The 20,019-nt window shown below is 35.4% G+C and overlaps 1 protein-coding gene across 2 annotated transcripts in view; it reads left to right on the forward strand.

The window, feature by feature from the left end:
- The window catches only part of ADAM10 (ADAM metallopeptidase domain 10), a 156,693-nt gene that overhangs the window by 125,349 nt on the left and 11,325 nt on the right, over positions 1-20,019 (forward strand). For both annotated transcript variants that reach the window (XM_032297320.1, XM_032297321.1), the window contains 5 exons: positions 1,993-2,176; positions 8,340-8,487; positions 14,362-14,545; positions 15,237-15,345; positions 15,833-16,053. In XM_032297320.1, coding sequence (XP_032153211.1) covers positions 1,993-2,176; positions 8,340-8,487; positions 14,362-14,545; positions 15,237-15,345; positions 15,833-16,053 — 846 coding nt within the window. The remainder of the gene's footprint in view (positions 1-1,992; positions 2,177-8,339; positions 8,488-14,361; positions 14,546-15,236; positions 15,346-15,832; positions 16,054-20,019) is intronic.

The raw sequence follows: 20,019 nt of genomic DNA on the forward strand, positions 1-20,019 counted from the left end.
GCAATTCTCCTGCCTCAGCCTCCTGAGTAGCTGGGATTACAGGCACGTGCCACCATGCCCAGCTGATTTTTTGTATTTTTAATAGAGACGGGGTTTCACCATGTTGACCAGGATGGTCTCGATCTCTTGACCTCGTGATCCACCCGCCTCGGCCTCCCAAAGTGCTGGGATTACAGGCGTGAGCCACTGCGCCCGGCCCGCATTTTTTATTTTCTTAATTTTCTTTCTTATGGTTAGAAAAATTTTTCTGTTTTCTTGTCAAACAGATTATAGTTTCTTTGTGAAACCCTTCTCCTGATTTGAACTCGCAATACCTGTGGTCAAGATGGCCTTTACGTTCTCTTCTATGTTTTGCTTATTCGTGTGCTTGTTTTATTCCTTATCTGAGGATGGCAAATAGCTGTCATGTTTGCTTACAACCTGTTCCCCCTTCCATTCCTGTTAATGATGATCTATTATAATATCCCCTGGCCTAGTAAAATAATATTTGATTACCAATGTCTGTAATGGATTTATGCAGCAGCAAGTCAGACTAGGTAGATACATCAAAATTTGCTGTCATTTAAAAATAGAATGTAAGTGCCTTGAAGGCTAGGGTTAATACTTTTCTCATCTTTATATGTTTATATTTTAGTGCCTCCTTGTATAACACTGGATACTCATTAATATTTATTGAATTGAAAAGACACAAGATATTCTGTGATGACATCAAAAGTTATACAGAACTGGGATTTTTTTTTTCTTTCCTTTCTCAAGTTCTAATACTGAGAATAATTCTAGTGCTATAACTTTTCCAGAAACTGAATTGAATTTTGTAGGATGAAAACATAAAGCAAGATAATATTGGAGAATAGTACAGAGTTATTAAATGCTGAATCTAGATTCAGGAGAAAGGCAAGAGGTATCAGGAAGAATAAAGGTGATAATAGATAACATATTTTTTAACTTAACAGTTACCTCAGAATAGGGAGTAGAAAATGAAAGTAACTTAGTTGGTCTCTAGGAAAAAAAACAGAACTCCTTTGGGCAATCTTTTTCTTTCTTGAGAGTGGGGTTGTTGGGTATTTAAAGCAAGATTTTAATTAGATAGCATTATTACTCTAGTGCCCGGTGTTTTTTGCCCCTTCTGATATGCTCTGAATTGTTTGAAAAGGATTGTGAATGTTGTTTGTTTGTTTTGGTGCATATCCCCCAGGGTGGCAGGGGCTGCTGGGATCTGGTAGCGTTCTCTTGCTTGATCTCATAAGCATTACTTTGAGAAAATTCAGAGAGCTATGCTTTAGTATTTTCTGTATGTATCTGACACTTCAATAAACTTCATCAAAACCAACCACCGCTTTTGTGCATTTATATGTTACACGTACACAGAACTCTGTTTCCCGTTTATTCAGCAAAGCAGTATTTTGGTTTTCTCTTGGCTTTTACTGTTTTTCATTTAAAAATACATCCTTGTGTTTCTGTTCCTAGTCAGCATTTTTACTTATCTTTCTTAAATATTGGCTGTTAAGTCAGTGGTGGTAGATTCCTTTTCTGTGTGTACTTAGCCCCATGCCAGTCTATTTTGATTCTTTTGTCTTTCCCCACCTCTGTCTTCTCTGAACAGAGAAGACAGAGGTGGGGAACATACATAGTTTTAACATATAATTTATGTTAGAGACGATTTAGTCATTTTAAAGTAGTTTATTTTACTGTTAGTAGTTTGAAAAGTAGGTGAGCTTATTTTTAATAGACTTTTATGACAATCTGAGTCCTTACTTACAAAGCTATAAATTGTGGCTAGACTTCCACTGATTTTCCATCCTTTTTAAGACAGTGACCCCTGAAAGAGCAAATTCTTTTCTTACTAAGGTGTAAAACAATTACAAGATCTTTTTTTGAAAGGAGAGTCCACAAGCTTCCATTGTTTTCCCGATGAGAACATTACATTTAATCAGTTGACCTGAAAACCTTATTTTACTTCCTGTTTATGTAACTATATATTCTTTTTGACAGCATGATTCTGGAACAGAGTGCACACCAGGAGAATCTAAGAATTTGGGACAAAAAGAAAATGGGAATTACATCATGTATGCAAGAGCAACATCTGGGGACAAACTTAACAACAATAAATTCTCACTCTGTAGTATTAGAAATATAAGCCAAGTTCTTGAGAAGAAGAGAAACAACTGTTTTGTTGGTATGTATATTTTCCCAACATTTTGTTATGAACATTTCAAATATTCAGATAACTTGAAAGAATTCTATAGTGACTACTGACATAACTACCACCTGCATTTTGCTATTGTTAATACTTTGCTGTATTTCCTTTATCTTTTATTTCTTAGTCTTGCCATTTCTCAATTCATGTTTTATTGCAATTTAAACTAACTTGCAGCCATGAGTATATGTCACACCTAAACATTTTAGTCTACAAATAGTTAACTAGAGTTCAAAATTGTTAATAGTTCTTTTTCTGTTTTCTATATAAGTAAAATGCACATTTTAAGTGCATCATTTGATGAGTTTTGACAGATGCATTTACCTGTGTAAACTAAGTACCTATCAAGATAGAGGACATTTCTGTCACCCCAGAACTGTCTTTTATTCTCCTTCCCAATGAAGCTCTGTCCCAACACACCCTCAGAGGCAACCACTATCTGATTTATTTCACTATACTTTGGCTCTGTCTTCATATAAGTGGAATTACGTAGACATTGGCTTTGTCTTCATAAAAGTGGAATTATGTAGTTTTGTGCATAATTTGTGCATAAAATTTTGTGCATAAAAGTTTCCCTTTTGTGGAAGGCTGTTTAACTCAGCATACAGCTTTGAGATTCATGATTAGTATTTTACTCCTTTTTATTGCTGAGTAGCCTATATCCCAGTTTGTGCGTCTTTCCTATGATGAGTACCTTGGATTTGGGCTAATGTGAATAAAGTTACTATGAAATTATTTCTTATTTTAGTAAAATATATATAATATAAAATTTGCCATTTTAAACTGATTTTAAATGTACAATTCTGTGACATTGATTATACGTACACTGTTGAGTGTGAATGTAGTCAATTACATTCACTATTAATTTCCAAACTCTTTTTCATCATCCCAAACAGAAGTTCTGTAACCATTAAGCAGTAATGTTGCATCTTCCCTTCAGCCCCTGGTAACCTCTAATCCACTTTCTGTCTTTATGAATTAGCCTATTTTAGGTATCTCATGTAAGTGGGGACATATGATATTTGTTCTTTTGTTCCTGGTGTATTTCACTTAGCATAATATTTTCAAGGTTTATCTGTGTTGTAGCATATATCAGAGTTTCATTCCTTTTTATAGCTGAATAATATTCCATTGTATGTATAGACCAGATTTTGTTTTTCCATTCATCTCTTAATGTCTTCCTTGTGGCATTGAACATACTCTAAATATTTACTTTGTATTAGGATTTTTTTGGTGTGTGTCCTTGTCCTATTTCACAAGACTATAGGTTTCTTAAGGGCAAACACTGAGGCCTATTCATCTTTGTACATTAAGAGCACTCAAAGAGGAGTTAAACATGTGACAGCAGTGGAGAAAGAATTGAGGAAGATCTGCAGATAAGCATGGCATTTTGTTTTTATTTGAAATTTTGTTGAGATAATTATAGATTCACATACAGTTTATAAGAAGTAATAGATTCTCTGTACTCTTCACTCATTTCCCTCCAGTGGTAATGTCTTACAAGACTAGTACAGTATCACGACCAGAATATTGATACTGAGAAAATCCACAGATCTTATTCCAATTTCCCTAGTTTTTCTTGTTCTCACTTCTCTTTTTGTGTATTTAGTTCTATATAATTTTATTACCATGTGTAGTTTATATATCCACCATCACAGTCAAGAGTCAGAACAGTTCTGTCATTACAAGGATCCCTCATCGTTGAGCTTTTATAACAAGACTTACCTCCCTTCTGTTGTGCCTTCGTCCACCCTACTAACCTGTTCTCCGTATGTAAAGCTTTGTCACTTCAGAAAAAGTTATATAAATAAAATCATACGGTAGACAACCTTTTGGAATTGCCTTTTTTCACTCAGCATAATTCCCTGGAGGTTCATCTAAATTGTTGCCTTTATCAATAGTTGGTTCTTTTTTATTTCTGAGTAGTATTTCACGGTATGTATGTACTGCAATTTGTTTAACCATCCATTTGAAAGACAGCTGGGCTGTTTCCAGTGTTTGGCTATTATGAATAAAACAGCTATAAACATTTATGTGCAGGTTTTTTGTATAAACGTAAGTTTTTACTTTGAGATAAACGCCACCAAATCCAATTGATGGACCATATAGCAATTGCTTGTTTTGCTTTGTACAAAACTGCCAAACTGTTTTCCAAGGTGGCTGTACTATTTTACGTTCTCACCTGCACTGCACAAATGATCCAGTTTCTCTGTGTCTTCGCTAGCATTTAGTGTTTTCATGATTTTTAATTTTACTGTTTTGATGGGCATGTTGTGATATCTCATGGTTTTAATTTGCATTTCTCTGGTAGCTAATGATGCTGAACATCTTTTCATGTGTTTATTAGCCATTTAGAAATTACCTTTGGTGAAATGCCTGTCCATACTTTTTGGTCATTGCTAATGGGATTTTTTTCCTTTTGAGTATTGAGAGTTCCTTATATTGTCTAGATAGTAGTCTTGTGTCAGATACTGGTTTGCAAATATTTTCTCCCTGTCTGCAGCTTGTCTTTTCATCCTTTTCACAGTTCTTTCTTGGAGCAAAAGTTTAAAATTTTGATGAGGTCCAGTTAATCTGTTTTTCATTACATTGATTGGCTTTATCTTTTTTTTTTTTTTTTTTTTTAGATGGAGTCTTGTTCTTTTGCACAGGCTGGAGTGCAGTGGTGCAATCTGAGCTCACTGCAACCTCTGTCTCCCAGGTTCAGGTTCAAGTGATTCTCCTGCCTCAGCCTCCCAAGTAGCTGGGACTACAGGCACCTGCCCAGCTTATTTTTTTGTATTTTTAGTAGAGATAGGGTTTCACCGTGTTAGCCAGGATGGTCTTGATTTCCTGACCTTGTGATCCACCCACCTCGGCCCTCCAAAGTGTTGGGATTACAGGCGTGAGCCACTGTGCTGGCCAGCCTTATCTTTTAAAGCCTTCTTTTTCTTTTAAAAGGGCAGATTGAAATTACATTGATGTTATTATTTTTGTTATTGTTGTTACTATCAATGGTTGGTTTTCCAGTGCTTCTTAATGTGCAGGTACATTAAGATTCTTCATTTGTAAACTGGGTTTTTACAGTAAACCTTCTGATATAAGTTGATTTTTTTAAATGTACATACTGCTTTGTAGGTATTATAGGAAAGGAGATTTTTTCTTAAATTATGACAAAATGTGTACCTATTACAATTTTTGCATTTAAACAGTATTTTTAGGCTGGGTGCAGTGGCTCACGCCTGTAGTCCCAGCACTTTGGGAGGCTGAGGCAGGCAGATTGCTTGAGACCAGGAGTTTGAAACCAGCCTGGCCAACATAGTGAAACCCTGTCTCTACAAAAAAATACAAAAACCAGCCACACATGATAGTGTGCGTGCCTGTAGTCTTAGCTGAGTCATGAGAATCGCTTGAACCCTGGAGGTGGAGGCTGTAGGCACGAGAATCACTTGAACCCCAGAGGTGGAGGCTGCAGTGAGCCTAGATTGCGTCACTGCACTTTAGCCTGGGCGATAGAGACTCTATCTCAAATAAACAAACAAAAACACAGTGCTTTTACTGTTGTTTTAAGCTATTAGCAAATATCTAACTTGAAGTACTAATTTTATATGAAATAAAAATTAATACGTAGTAAATAATGTATCTAACATTTTTCTGACTTAATTTTTTGTTTTCTTCTGAATTATGTCATGTGAATTATACAATTATTACTAGACTTATAAAAATCATTATTCTTTACCTAGTATTATATGTGCAAATGCACACTTCTAGTTTTTTTGTTTTGTTTTTTTTTTTAATTTCACTTTAAGTTCTGGGATGCAAGTGCAGAACATGTAGGTTTGTTACATGGTGGTTTGCTGTACCCATCAACCTGTCATCTAGGTTTTAAGCCCCACATGCATTAGCTATTTGTCCTAATATGCTCCCTCCCCTCGTCCCCACTCCCAGACTGGCCCTGTGTATGTTGTTCCCCTCCCTGTGTCCATGTGTTCTCGTTGTTCAGCTCCCACTTATGATTGAGAACATGTGGTGTTCTCATTGTTCAACTCCTGCTTTTGAGTGAGAACATGTGGTGTTTGGTTTTCTGTTCCTGTGTTAGTTTTCTGAGGATGATGGCTTCCAGCTTCATCCATGTCCTTGCAAAGGACATGATCTCATTTTTTATGGCTGCATAGTATTCCATGGTGTATATGTACCACATTTTCTTTATCTAGTCTATCATTGATGGGCAATTGGGTTGGTTCGATGTGTTTGCTATTGTAAATAGTGCATGCTTCTAGTTTTTGAGAGCAAAAAAGTTGGTTAAAATGAAACAGGGATGAAGCTTCCGTAACCTCTAAGATTTTTAAAAATAGTCGATGTGGTTAAGAATGAACTTTCTGCTTTCACCCAGGCCAGTTCAGTTCTGGAGAGCAGGGGCCTCCATGGCAACGTCCCTGGGGGCCCTGAAATCGGGGTTCAGCTAGGCACCTGTGTGCTCTGAGGGTCTGGGGTCCCAGTCCTGTTGCCAAGTGGCTTTGTCCCGGCTCCTTCCTTCTGGGCTGGTGTGAGTGTGCATGTGTTCATACCAAGCTTCTATTTTATATTGCAGATATAAGTAAAGGAAGATGATTTACCATAAAGAAATAATTCGCTGAATATAAAGCCAGTGTTTCTAGAACATTTTTGATTTAGATGGGCCTCATATTAGGTTCCTGTGTTGAGATGTATGTGTTCCCTATTACCTACTCAATTCTTAATTTAAAGCCTGTATGATGACTGTTTTCCACATTGATTTGGTGTCGTGGAAAGAAAAGAGCACCAGATTGTAGACCTAGAAAAGCCTAGGTTTAGTCTGTATTTTGCCCATACTGGGATATGTGGTCTCTATCAAGTTACAAACTCCCTGGAAGTTAGTTTTCTTTCCTAGAACATTTAAGGCCTTTGATTTTTTATCATTCTCTGCAGTTACTGAAGCTCTTTGATTTTATGATCTTACAACGAGGAGCATTTCTATTCCAATTTTAAATTCCATTGACAAAAATCAAAGAACTTTAGAAGACTGCTGAAGAAATTTTCTAAAATTATTCACTGTGCTTAGATGAGACTGTCTAACCTTAATCAACCTAGATCTGACTCAATATTGTTAGGGTCTGTGAGAATACAGAAGATATAAATGATATATGTTTGTCCCCTTAAGGAGGTTAGTTTAGCTCAGCAGCAAAACAAATGTACATTAAAAAAAATTACTTACTGATTGTATTTATAGTCAGCTAAGTGGAATGTGGGACATTTCATAGACAAATCACCCAACTTCTTTAACAGGTCAATGGTGTAAAAATAAATAAAAATAGGGAAATCTATTATACATTGAAAGACCATAAGAGAACTGTCAGAAAGCAACCATGAGGGGAGGAGTTGGGGTTAGGAAAACCTTGTTTGAAACTTGATTCACAGCAACAAATTGTAAAGAGACAGTTGAAAATTGAATATGACTTGGCTGTTAGATGTTATTAAGCATGTTATTAATTTTGTTAGATGTGATCATGGTTATTATAGTTAGGTTTAAAGAAGAAAAAGTCTTCATGTCTTAGCAGTACATCCTGAAGTATTTATAGGGACAATAATATGTTAGGTGGGGTTGTTTTAAAATACTCCAGAAAAAAATTGTGAGAGTAAATGAAACAAGAACAGCATATTGTTGATAGTTGCTAAAGATGAGTGTTTGGTACATGGGAGTTCATTGTATGTATTCTTTTACTACTTTTATGTATGTTCGAAATTATCTGTTGCAAAAAAGACTTAATTTTTTTTTCTGGTTAATGAAGCACTAACTTGATTTGTATTTGTTTGATATAAATAGTAAAGTCAATAAAGCTCAATATAGCATGGCTCAAATAGCAAGTTACCATTTCTGGAAGGGACCCTCTGTCAAATCCCCACACTATACAGATTAAGAAACTGAAGGCCCCAAAAGGGAAATCCTTTGCCTGAGATCTCATTGCTTGTTAGTTGCAGAACCCCTGTTAGAATTGTCTCGTGATTGCCAGATTCCTAGTTTGCTCTACTTATTCATCAGAGTTTTCCGTTATCCCTTTGTTATGATGCTCTAAAGAGTTTGTGAAGTTTAAATAAAATTAATGTGTGCATACAATGCTTACCTTGTCTTGTTTATTTTCCTCAGAATCTGGCCAACCTATTTGTGGAAATGGAATGGTAGAACAAGGTGAAGAATGTGATTGTGGTTATAGTGACCAGTGTAAAGATGAATGCTGCTTTGATGCAAATCAAGAAGGGAAAAAATGCAAACTGAAACCTGGGAAACAGTGCAGGTACCTTGCTAATTTCAGTGATACTAATATTCTTATAAAGTCACCTGAATGCAGTTAGGACAAATTTAAAACTGACATTAGGAGATGCATATGGTTCTGAAACTTTGCTTTTATTTGTTGTTTGTTTTCTTTTTCTGAAATAGTATTGGTTAGTGCTGTGTTATTGACGGATTGAACTGCCTTTTTTTTTTTTTGAGATAGGGTCTCACTCTCTTGCCCAGGCTGGAGTGCAGTGGTGTGATCTTGGCTCACTCCAACCTCCACCTCCTGGGCTCAATTGATCCTTCCACCTCAGCTTCCCGAGTAACAGGGACTACTGGCATGTGCTACCACATCAAGCTAATTTTTGTATTTTTTTTGTAGAGACAGGGCTACACCATTTACCTAGGCTTGTTTGGACTACTTTTAATAGTAATTTGTGTGGTGAGTGTAAAAAAAGGACATACTAAAAAGAATCCTAAAAAATACATATTCTTTAGTTACTAATTATGAAAATGTAACTATCTTCCATATTTTAAAAATCTTAACTTTAAATATTTATTTAATGTGGAATCCATATACTTTTGTAACATGGTGAAATACAGCAATTTCACTTGTCAGATTTACTTTGGTAGCAATGTAAGTAATTGTTTATACAATCTTTTTTTTTTTTTTTTTTTTTTTTTGATGGAGTCTCACTGTTGCCCAGGCTGGAATGCAGTGGCATGATCTCAGCTCACTGCAACCTCTGTCTCCTGGGTTCCAGCAATTCTACTGCCTCAGCCTCCTGAGTAGCTGATACTATAGGGGTGTGCTACCATGCCTGGCTAATTTTTTTTATCTTTAGTAAAGATGGGGTTTCACTCTGTTGGCCAGGTTGGTCTTGGACTCCTCACCTCAAGCAATCTGCCCACCTTGGCCTCCCAAATTGCTAGGATTACAGGTGTAAGCCACTGCACTCTGCCAAAACAACATTTTTTATATGGCTGGTGTGCGTATCCTAGTTTGATTTTAGTATGAAAATGTGGAAGAAAATGATAAATCAACTAATGTGTAATGTAACTGAAAAAATACTGATAAATTGCCTAATATTAAATCCATTTTCCGTTATAGCCTTTTACTAAAGGCAAATAGGGCAGGAATGTCGAATGTAGTATGATTTGACTATTAAAAAAAAGCACTTAAACACTTTATTCTTGAATGTTTGGTTTAGTAGCTTCTTATTCCATTTTTAATTGATACATAATGATTGTACATATTTATGAGGTACATGTGATATTTTGGTATATGCATACACTGTGTAATGATCAAATCAAGGCAATTGGGATACTTATCTCCTCGGACATTTATCATTTCTTTTTCTCGGGAACATGTCAAATCTTCTATTTTGACATTTACGATTAATTTTTGTTAATTGTAGTCACTTTACTGTGTTGTGAAACACCGGAGCCTCATTCCTTTTAACTATATGTTTGTATAGTTATTAACCAGTCTCTCTTTACCCACCTTTCCACTACCCTTCTCATCCTCTTGTAACCACCATTCTACTCTCTACCTCTGTGAGATCGACTTACTAGGCTCTCACATATGAGTAATAACGTGTGCTATTTGTCTTTCTGTGTCTGGCTTATTTTACTTAACATGGTGAATTCTATTTCCATTCATGTTACTGCACATGACAGCATTTTGCTCTTTTTTGTGACCAAATATATACCACCTTTTCTGCATCCATTTATCTGTTGGTGGACACTTAGACTGACTCTGTATCTTGGCTATTGTGCATAGTGTTACAGTAAACGTGGGGCTGTAGGTATCCCTTTTATATACTGACTTCCTTTTCTTTGACTGTATAGCTGGCTGGATCACATATATAGTAGATCTCTTTTTAGTTTTTATAAGAACCTCTCTACCAGTTTACACAGTGGCTATACTAATTTATATTCCCACCAGCAATAAGCTAAACGTTCCTGATCTCCACATCCTTGCCAACATCTTTTTTTTTTTTTGGTCATTTTAATAATGGTTGTTTTAACTGGATATATCTCTCATTTTGGTTCTGATTTGTGTTTCCTTGATGATTAGTAATACTGAGAATTTTTTCATATGCTTGTTAGCAATTTATATGTCTTCTTTTGAGAAATGTTTATTTAGATCATTTGTCTATTTTTAATGAGATTATTTAGTTTTTTGCTGTTGAGTTATTTGAGTTTCTTGTACATTCTGTGTATCAGTCCTTAGTCAGATGAGTAATTTGAAAATGTTTTCTCCCATTCAACATATTGTCTCCTCACTCTGTTAATTGTTTCCTTTTCTGTGCAGAAGCTTTTTAGTGTATGTAATCCTATTTGCCTATTTTTGCTTTTGTTGTCTGTGCTTTTGAGGCCTTACTCAAAATTCTTTGCTCAGACCAATGTCCTGATGTGTTTCTCCTATGTTTTCTTCTAGTAGTTTCATAGCTTCAGGTCTTACATTTATATCACATTTAAAAAAATTTTTTGTATGTGATGAGACATAGGAGTCTAATTTCATTTTTCTACAAATAGATTTCCAGTTTTCTTATCACCATTTACTGAAGAGTGTCCTTTCCCCATTGAATGTTCAAAAATCACCTCCATGAAAAATGAGTTGGCTGTAAATATATAGATTTATTTCTGAATTCTCCGTTCTGTTTCATTGGCTTATTTGCCTGTTTTTATGTCTGTATCATGCTGTTTTAGTTTATAGCTTTGTAGTATATTTTGAAATTATGTAGATTGATGCCTCCAGCTTTGTTCTTTTGGCTATTGGAGTCTTTTGTGGTTTCATATGACTTTCAGGATTGTTTTCTCTCTATCTGTGACAAATGTATTGGTATTTGGATAGGGATTACATTAAATCTGTAGATCACTTTTGGTAGTATGGCCATTTTCGCAGTATTTATTCTTCCAGTCCATGAACATGAAATGTCTTTTTTTTTTGTCTTGTTCGATTTCTTTCATTAGTGTTTTATGGTTTTCCTTGTAGCAATTTAATAAACTCACCTCCTTGAGTTTATTAAGCTTATTCTTTTTTGTAGCTATTATAAATAAGATTGATTTCTTTTTCTGCTGTTTTCTTGTATATAGAAATACAACTGATTTTTGAATGTTAATTTTATGTCCTGCAACTATTCTGAATTTGTTTATGAATTCTAAGAGTTTTCGGTGGCACTTTAAGGGTTGCCTATATATTTAAGATTATGCTGTCTACAAACAGGGACAGTTTGACTTCCTCCTTTCCAATTTGGATGCCCTTTATTTTTTTCTCTTGCCTAATTGCTCTGGCTCAGACTTCCATTACTATATTGAATAAGAGTGGTGAGAGTGGACAGTCTTTTCTTGTTCTAGTCTTTTTTTTTATTATTTATTTTACCTGGTGATCAGGAAGTATTGTTCTCATTCTTACAGGGAAAACTTTTAGCTTTTCCCATTCAGTATAATATTAACTGTGGGTTTGTCATGTATGACTTGATTGTGTTGATGTGTGCTCCTTCTGTACCTTAATTTCTGAGGGTTTTTTAAAAAAAAATCTTGAAGTTATGTTGAATTTTATCAAATGGCTCAAATGGCTTGTCTGTGTCTATTGAGATGATTGCCTGGCTTTTGTCCTTCATTCTGTGGATGTGATGTATCATGTATTTTAGTTTGCAGATGTTGAACTTGCATCTCTAGGATAAATCTCATTCGATCCTGGGAATGATCTTTCTAATGTGCTGCTGGATTTTTGAAGGAGTTTTGCATCTATATTCTTCAGGAATATGGCCTATAGTTTTTGTGTTGGAGACAGTCTTGTTCTGTTGCCCAGGCTGGAGTGCAGTGGCATGATCTTGGCTCACTGTAACCTCCTCCTCCTGGATTCAAGCAATTCTCATGTCCCAGCCTCCTGAGTAGCTGGAATTACAGGTGTGCACCACCATGCTCTGCTAATTTTTATACTTTTGGTAGAGATGGGTTTCACTGTGTTCGCAAAGCTGCCCTCGAACTCCAGGCTTCAAGCCATCTGCCTGCCTTAGTCCCTCTAAGGGCTAGGATTACAGATGTGAGCCACCACACCCAGCCTTTGTTTTTTCATTGTTGTGCCTATGACTGGCTTTGGTAGCAAAATAACACTAGTCTTGTGGAGCTTGTTTGGAAGAATTTCCTCCTTTTCAGTTTTCTGAAAGAGTTTGAAAATAATTAGTATTCTTTTTTAAGTGTTCGTTAAATTTCAGCAGCGAAGCCATCAGTTCCTTGGCTTTTCTTTGTTGGGAGACTTTTTTTCTTTTGTATTACTGATTCAATTGTGTTACTTGTGATTGGTCCGTTCAGGTTTTCTGTTCTTATTTCAGTCTTGGTAGGTTGCATCTGTCCAGGAATTTATTAATTTTCATTAGGTTCTTCCATTTATTGGCATATGTGGTTTCTTGTAATGGTTTCTAATGAATCTTTGTATTTTTTGTGGTATTAGTTATAATGTCTCCTTTTTTGTTTCTGATTTTATTTGGGTGCTTTTTTCTTCTTGTCTAGTTAGTTAATGGTTTGTTGATTTTACAAAAAACCAACTGTTCATTTTGTTGATTCTTTGTATATTTTAAGTCTCAATTTTGTCTATTTCTGCTCTGCTGTTTATTATTTCTTTTCTTCTAATTTTGGGCTTGGTTGGTTCTTGCTTTACTGGTTTCTTGAGGTGCATTGTTATGTTGTTTATCTTTCTACTTTTTCTATGTAGATGTTTGTTGCTATAAACTTCTCTCTTAATGTGGCTTAGCTATATCCCATAGTGTTTGGTATGTTGTGTTTTTCTATTTTCAGTTGTTTCAAAGAGCTTTTAAACTTCATTTTTAATTTCTTGATTGACTCATTGGTTTTTAAGAAGCAAGTTGTTTAATTTTTATGTATTTGTACACTTTCTAAAGTTTTCCTTGTTACTGATTTCTAGTTTTATTCCTTTGTGGTCAGGAAAGATGCTTGATATGATTTCTGTTTTTAAACATTTGTTAATAATTGTTTTATAGCTTAATATGTGGTCTATCCTAGAGAATGATTCCTGTGCTGATGAAAAGTATGTGTATTCTGTTGCAGCTGTTGGATGACATGTTCTGTAAATGTCTGTTAGATCTATTTGGTCTAAAGTAGTTTCAATCCAGTGTGCCTTTCTTGACTTTTCTGCCTAGATCATCTGTTCAGTGCTGAGAATGGGTGTTGAAGTCTCCAACTGTTACTGTATTGGAGTTGATCTCTCTCTTTAGGTCTAATAGTATTTGTTTTATATATCTGGGTGCCCTGGTGTTAGGTGCCTATAGATTTAGAATTGTTATATCCCCTTGCTGAATTGATCTTTTTATCGCTATATAATGACCTTTTTTTTTTTTTTTTTTTTTTTTTTTTGCCTCTTTTCACAGTCCTTTTTTGAGACAGGATCTTGCTCTGTCACCCAGGCTGGAGCGCAGTGGTGCGATCTCAGCTCACTGCGACCTCTGCCTCCCGGGTTCAAGCGATTCTTCTGCCCGGGAATGCACAGCTCCTCAGCTTGGCCAAGGCACTGTTACCTGAAGGAGCAGTGTGCTGCTTTATCTCGTGCCCTTCAGGGTGTGAGTTTTCTGTGTAGGCCCAGGCACAGTTTCCTTGGGAGACATGGCTCCACCAGTGCATTCTTTCCTCAGGAGGCAGTGTGCAGTTTCAGTTTTTTGAAGTTGTATACCAGTAACATACTTATTTAAATGATGAGATTTATGATTTAAAAGTTGGTACTATGTCTAATAATGTGGATCTAATCTAATATGTAATAGTATATAGGAAGTAACTAGTTGCCAGAAGTTGCAAACAAACAAACAAAAAAGGAGATGATAAGGAAGTAACTAGTGATTTACTTTGCTTAATCAGTTAATGTTTCTTCTAGTCCAAGTCAAGGTCCTTGTTGTACTGCATACTGTGCATTCAAGTCAAAGTCTGAGAAGTGTCGGGATGATTCAGACTGTGCAAGGGAAGGAATATGTAATGGCTTCACAGCTCTCTGCCCAGCATCTGACCCTAAACCAAACTTCACAGACTGTAATAGGCATACACAAGTGTGCATTAATGGGGTAAGCATTTAACTTTATATGTTTTTAAATTTTATTTTAGAAAACTTGTTTTTCAGAATAATTACTGATGCTTAAAGCTACATAAAGTAATTAATCTTGGTCTCTGTTTAAGTAATATCCCTATCTATTCCCCCACAAAAACATGAATATATTATGTGGCATTCAATTAGCTACTAACTTGTCTTTCATATTTTCATGTACATGTGGTTGATACTATCTAGAGAAACATAGTTGTGCTGCTCGGCGTGTGATTGGTCTGTAATATTTAAGTTTTATAAAATATTTCAGTAGCCTAAATAAAATAACTCTTCTGGTCATCTTCTCTGAATATGAAACCTTTAAAGCTTTTTTGGCTGAATATCACTTTGCTCTGTGTGAAGAAAATTTAATTTTTCTTAAAATTAGACCATAATAACCAACATAAAATTGATCTCATCTCTTTCTCTGCTTTTATTTCATTTTCTAAAGTTGTCATTGCTTTACAAGATTTACTATGTTGCTTGCATTTACTGTTTTTCAAATGTTTTCAAATGTATGCAGTTCAGTTCTGATACTCATCTGTGTTTGTTTTTCACTTTTATTTCCATTTAAATATTTTTACATTGGAAACTTACACATGCCTGTCTATTGCTGTAAACAATAGGTTTGACTGTATAGGGATTAAATAATTTGTCTTTTATTTTTCTTCTAGCAATGTGCAGGTTCTATCTGTGAGAAATATGGCTTAGAGGAGTGTACCTGTGCCAGTTCTGATGGCAAAGATGATAAAGAATTATGCCATGTATGCTGTATGAAGAAAAGTAAGGCTTTTAAAAATACAAGAGTATAAAATCTGCCTCAAACTATTATTTTCTCCTAAATTTTAAGTGTTAAACTTTGACCTATAGTTTGGCCAGATAGTTTCCAGTTAAATCTGTCCTCCTGAGGAAATTACAGATGTAACAGAGCACTGTGTCTCTCTTATTAGGGTCTCTACAATGTTTTAAAAATGATAAACTAGACAAAACATTGCCAGCTTTACAGCAGTAATTTATTTAAACACTGTTAGAAGGTTTTAAAGTCATTGTGGACACTAAATCAAGACTTGCTAGTTGCTTGTTTACTTTGTAACATTTAACGTGAATTACTAATGGTGTTATCCAGCCTAACTAGAAAGGGTCTATATAACATGTTATAGTAATGATTTCAGACAGTTTTTTTCCCCTTTGTATTTCCCCATCTAGAAACCTGATCTTCAACTTATATTTGAATCTGATCTTCAGCTTATATTTGGCATTTCTTTTCCAGTGGACCCATCAACTTGTGCCAGTACAGGGTCTGTGCAGTGGAGCAAGCACTTCAGTGGTCGAACCATCACCCTGCAACCTGGATCCCCTTGTAATGATTTTAGAGGTTACTGTGATGTTTTCATGCGGTGCAGATTAGTAGATGCTGATGGTCCTCTAGCTAGGCTTAAGAAAGCAATTTTTAGTCCAGAGCTCTATGAAAACATTGCTGAATGGATTGTGGTAAGTATGGTTTTTATTTACAAAGAAACCTTAACTTAAAGCAGTTTGATCTTAATTTTACTTGGCCAGAAGTCATCAATGTTATGAGAAAACAACTTCTTAACTATTTATATTAGAATTACTTTATGTGAAGATTTTTAAAGTTCCAGTATCCCCAGTTATTATTTTCTTCTGAAGTGATCAGAATCATCTGTATCATTCATAGATTGCTTAGTAGGTGATGGCAGTCATTCTGTTTTTCTGTGCTCCTTAGTTCGTCTCCTGGATGTGTTACTTCTTTCAGTGTATATTATTAGAGCATTTTCATGGGGCTTAGAATTTTTATTTAATTTCATTTTCAAGAAAACTTATTTGCCCAAATCATGGACTAATTGGCGATTTTTCCTGATCTTTCAATATAATCTCTGGGTCTTCATCTTGTTTATAATAGGAAATGTTGAACAGAGTAAGATCAGATACACAGGTAGATCTACTAATGATTATCGATGTTCATCCAACAGCAATCCACTGAATGCTTATTTTTAAGCCCACATTTCTCCAAGTTGTACGAACACTGAATTACCTGATATTTTCTTAAAAGATTTCCAAGAATGACTATCTCAATTTAAGTGTTCATGCTTTAAAAGTAATTACATTAAAATATCTATAGGAAACTTGCAAATGATCTATTTGAGATTGTGCTATAATTGAACTGAATATAGTTTGCTTTGGAAATTGATTTAGAACTCAGATTCCCCTTTCTCAAATCACTTTTAACGTGTGTGTGTGTGTGTGTGTGTGTGTGTGTGTGTGTGTGTGTGTTTTCGGGACTATGTATGCTGTAAAGCACGAAAGATGTTATTTGTGTGGGAGGTCAGCCTTTTTTTGGTATTCTTCTAATAACATTCTAGAGTTCAAGTTTTATAGTTACCTCCAGCATTAAAATGATATTTACTGTTTCTAGGACACGTTAGAGTATGTGGTTTTTAGGTATGTAATGATCATGTAGTAGAAGGATTGTTGAAATTGGATTTAGGATATCTACCTAGGTTTCCAGCTAAATACTTAAGCAGTTAACTTAACTTAGGTGTCCTTAAAACATGTTACTCTTTTTTTAATTCCTATGCTTGTTGCTTAATAAGTTCTAGTAAATACCTGTTAAGCTGAAGTTCTCATCTGGTACCATGGTGTAGTGGAAAGAGCACAGGTTTGAGAATCATGTAGGATTCAAGTAATCTTTTTGGCATTTATCAATTCTGTGACTTCAAGCAGCTTACCTTTCATGGCCCTTCTTTATTTTCAACGCAACTATTTTTTTTTTCTGATTATCTCTAATAAGAAAAGTTGAAATTTGGTATACTTATCTACTATAGAGGACAGCGTATACAGAAAAGGAAAGGGGATCTCAGAATTACATTCTGCTGAGTAGATATTGTGCTAGATATTTTAGATTTTGGGCGTACTAAGTCATATCATCTAAATATAGTATTTTTTCACTTTATTATCTCTAATTTTGACTCATTAAATTATTTAGAAATTCAAAAGCTCATTTATTTTCACTTTAAAAATATAGAATAGATATGATCTTTTAAGTTGTTTTTTTTTTAACCTTTTCTCCCCATATTTTAGATGTGAGGATTAGTGAAATGCTTCATAATCAATTGGCAACATGAAGTCTTTTCTTGTGCTCTGGAACTAATTAATCAGACACTTTCAAGTTTATAGACATTAACTTTAAGTGTGTGTGGAATAGAACGTGCATTTATTTTATATCATTGTTGACAGTCATATGCCAGTTCTTTCGAATAGCATGCTCATAATGTTTTCAGAGTACCACTAGGCTGTTGATGCATTTGTGGGCATTAACCACATCAAGCAATAAGATAATAAACATCCACTTCTTTACAAGCTACTTGTCTCATTTGCTTATGTGCGTAGTTCACTTTATCATGTCAGGGAAGTGCCCTTCCAGCTAGTAATACAGATGATCAGGATGCTCTGGTGTAAGAAGCTGTGAAAGAAGTGAGTTGTTAGTTTCATTATTTTCCTTTCCAGTGGTGCCTGCTGGCCTTTTGTCTTCTTTCTGTGGTACACTGTGGCAGCTTTTCTCCTCATGCAGGGTAGAGTAGGAAGAACCTTCACAATTTAGAACTTCAGCTACTGCTGCTGGACCATGGAAATGATACGTTCTTTTCTGTGTTGACAACTACGCTTTGATTTTTTCAAGTACATTCACTGTATTTGCTGAGTGGCTACTGTGTGTCTGGTCAGGAGATAATGATGAACATCCTTTGGATTTATCAAAGAGTCATCTAGCTCTTGAAAAGTTTAAGAGCATTCATCAATCTTTTGAGACCTTGTTTCAGCATCTCTTTTTCTTTAATTAAGGGTTGATGGCATTGATTCTTTTCCATTTTCTTCTGTAGTTGATGTGTTCTGATTTTCTGTAACTTTCATGTTAGGTTTGACATTGTAGAAAACCATCTTTTACCTTGACCTTCTTTTTTCAAATTTATTGTGTTTCCCCTCCCTTTAAAAATTATTGCCTGATATTTTGTGGCTTTTTTCTTTTTAATTTGTTCAGATTTATCAGGAGTTTGTATTTTTTTATTGCTAGTTTATCAAGAATCATTTTCTCATTTTAAAATTAATTTCTGCTCTCATATTTTGCTATAATTTTATGCATCTAAATATTAAGTATCTGCTATTCTTTATGAATGAAGGATTTAGAGCACTGTTTCCCATATGCTTAACAGAACACTAGTTCCATTAGATGTTCTAGGACTTTGATGTTCAAATGAATCTGGAAAACACTGCTCCATATTGTAGCCCTTTCTTGGAGATTTGTGAGAAGATTGTGAGATGTCCTGCAATAAATAAATCTTTTAAACCTCATTTTCCCAGAAATTTTTATCATGAAAAGACTAAGTCCTAAATATCCTCCTTAGATGTAATTTGGGAAAATATTGATTAATGCCAGTAGTTCTCAATCCTGGTTGTAGTCCAGAATCACCCTTGGGTTTGGACTAATTAAATCAGAATCTCTTGGGTTTAAGTATCTGGGCCTTTTAAAACTTACCAGTTAATTCCCATGAAGAGCCAGGGTTAGAAACCACTCATCTAGAACAGGCGTTGGCAAACTATGGCCTGTGGGCGAAATCCAGCCCCTGCCTATTTCTGTATGGCTCAGAAGCTAAGAACGGTTTTTATATTTTTAAATGATGAGAAAATTTTAAAAATTATCAAAATGACATTTTTGTTTGTTTGAGACGGAGCCTCACTCTGTCGCCGGGCTGGAGTGCAGTAGTGTGATCTCAGCCCACTGCAAACTCCACCTCCTGGGTTCGAGTAATTCTAATGCCTCAGCCTCCTGAGTAGCTGAGATTACAGGCACGTGCCACCACACCCAGCTAATTGTTATATTTTTGGTAGAGATGGGTTTCACCATGTTGGCCAGGATGGCTTTGAATTCCTGACCTTGTGATTCACCCACCTTGGCCTCCCAAAGTGCTGTGATTACAGGCGTGAGCCACTGCGCCCGGCCTCAGAATATCATTCTTTAAAAAATAATATGAAATTCAAATTTCAGTATTTATAAATAACATTTTATTGGAATGTGGTCTCACACCCATTTGTTTGCACATTGTCTATGGCTGCTTTTGCACTTTGATTAGCTGCAAAAGTGACTATATGGCTCCACAAAACCTAAAGTGTTTATCTGGGCTTTTATGGGAAATATTTGCCAACCCTGATCAAGAGCAGTGATCTCAAAGTGCATTCCCTTGACGGGCAGCATCGGCATCACCTGGGAACATCACAGAAATGCAAATTCTCAGGTTGCATTCCAGACCCACTGAGTCAGTAGGTGATGGTGTATGCTTAAAAGTTTGTCTGCCATTTTTTTCAGTCTCTGCAGTACGATGACTCCTTTTTAAAAAGACTTGTAACAGAACTTTTCCATTTTGTCATCCTGATATGTTGAAAATG

The sequence above is a fragment of the Sapajus apella genome, unplaced genomic scaffold, assembly GCF_009761245.1.
Source record: "Sapajus apella isolate SASKATOON/1434 unplaced genomic scaffold, GSC_monkey_1.0 scaffold37, whole genome shotgun sequence".
In the NCBI taxonomy this organism is placed as follows: domain Eukaryota; kingdom Metazoa; phylum Chordata; class Mammalia; order Primates; family Cebidae; genus Sapajus; species Sapajus apella.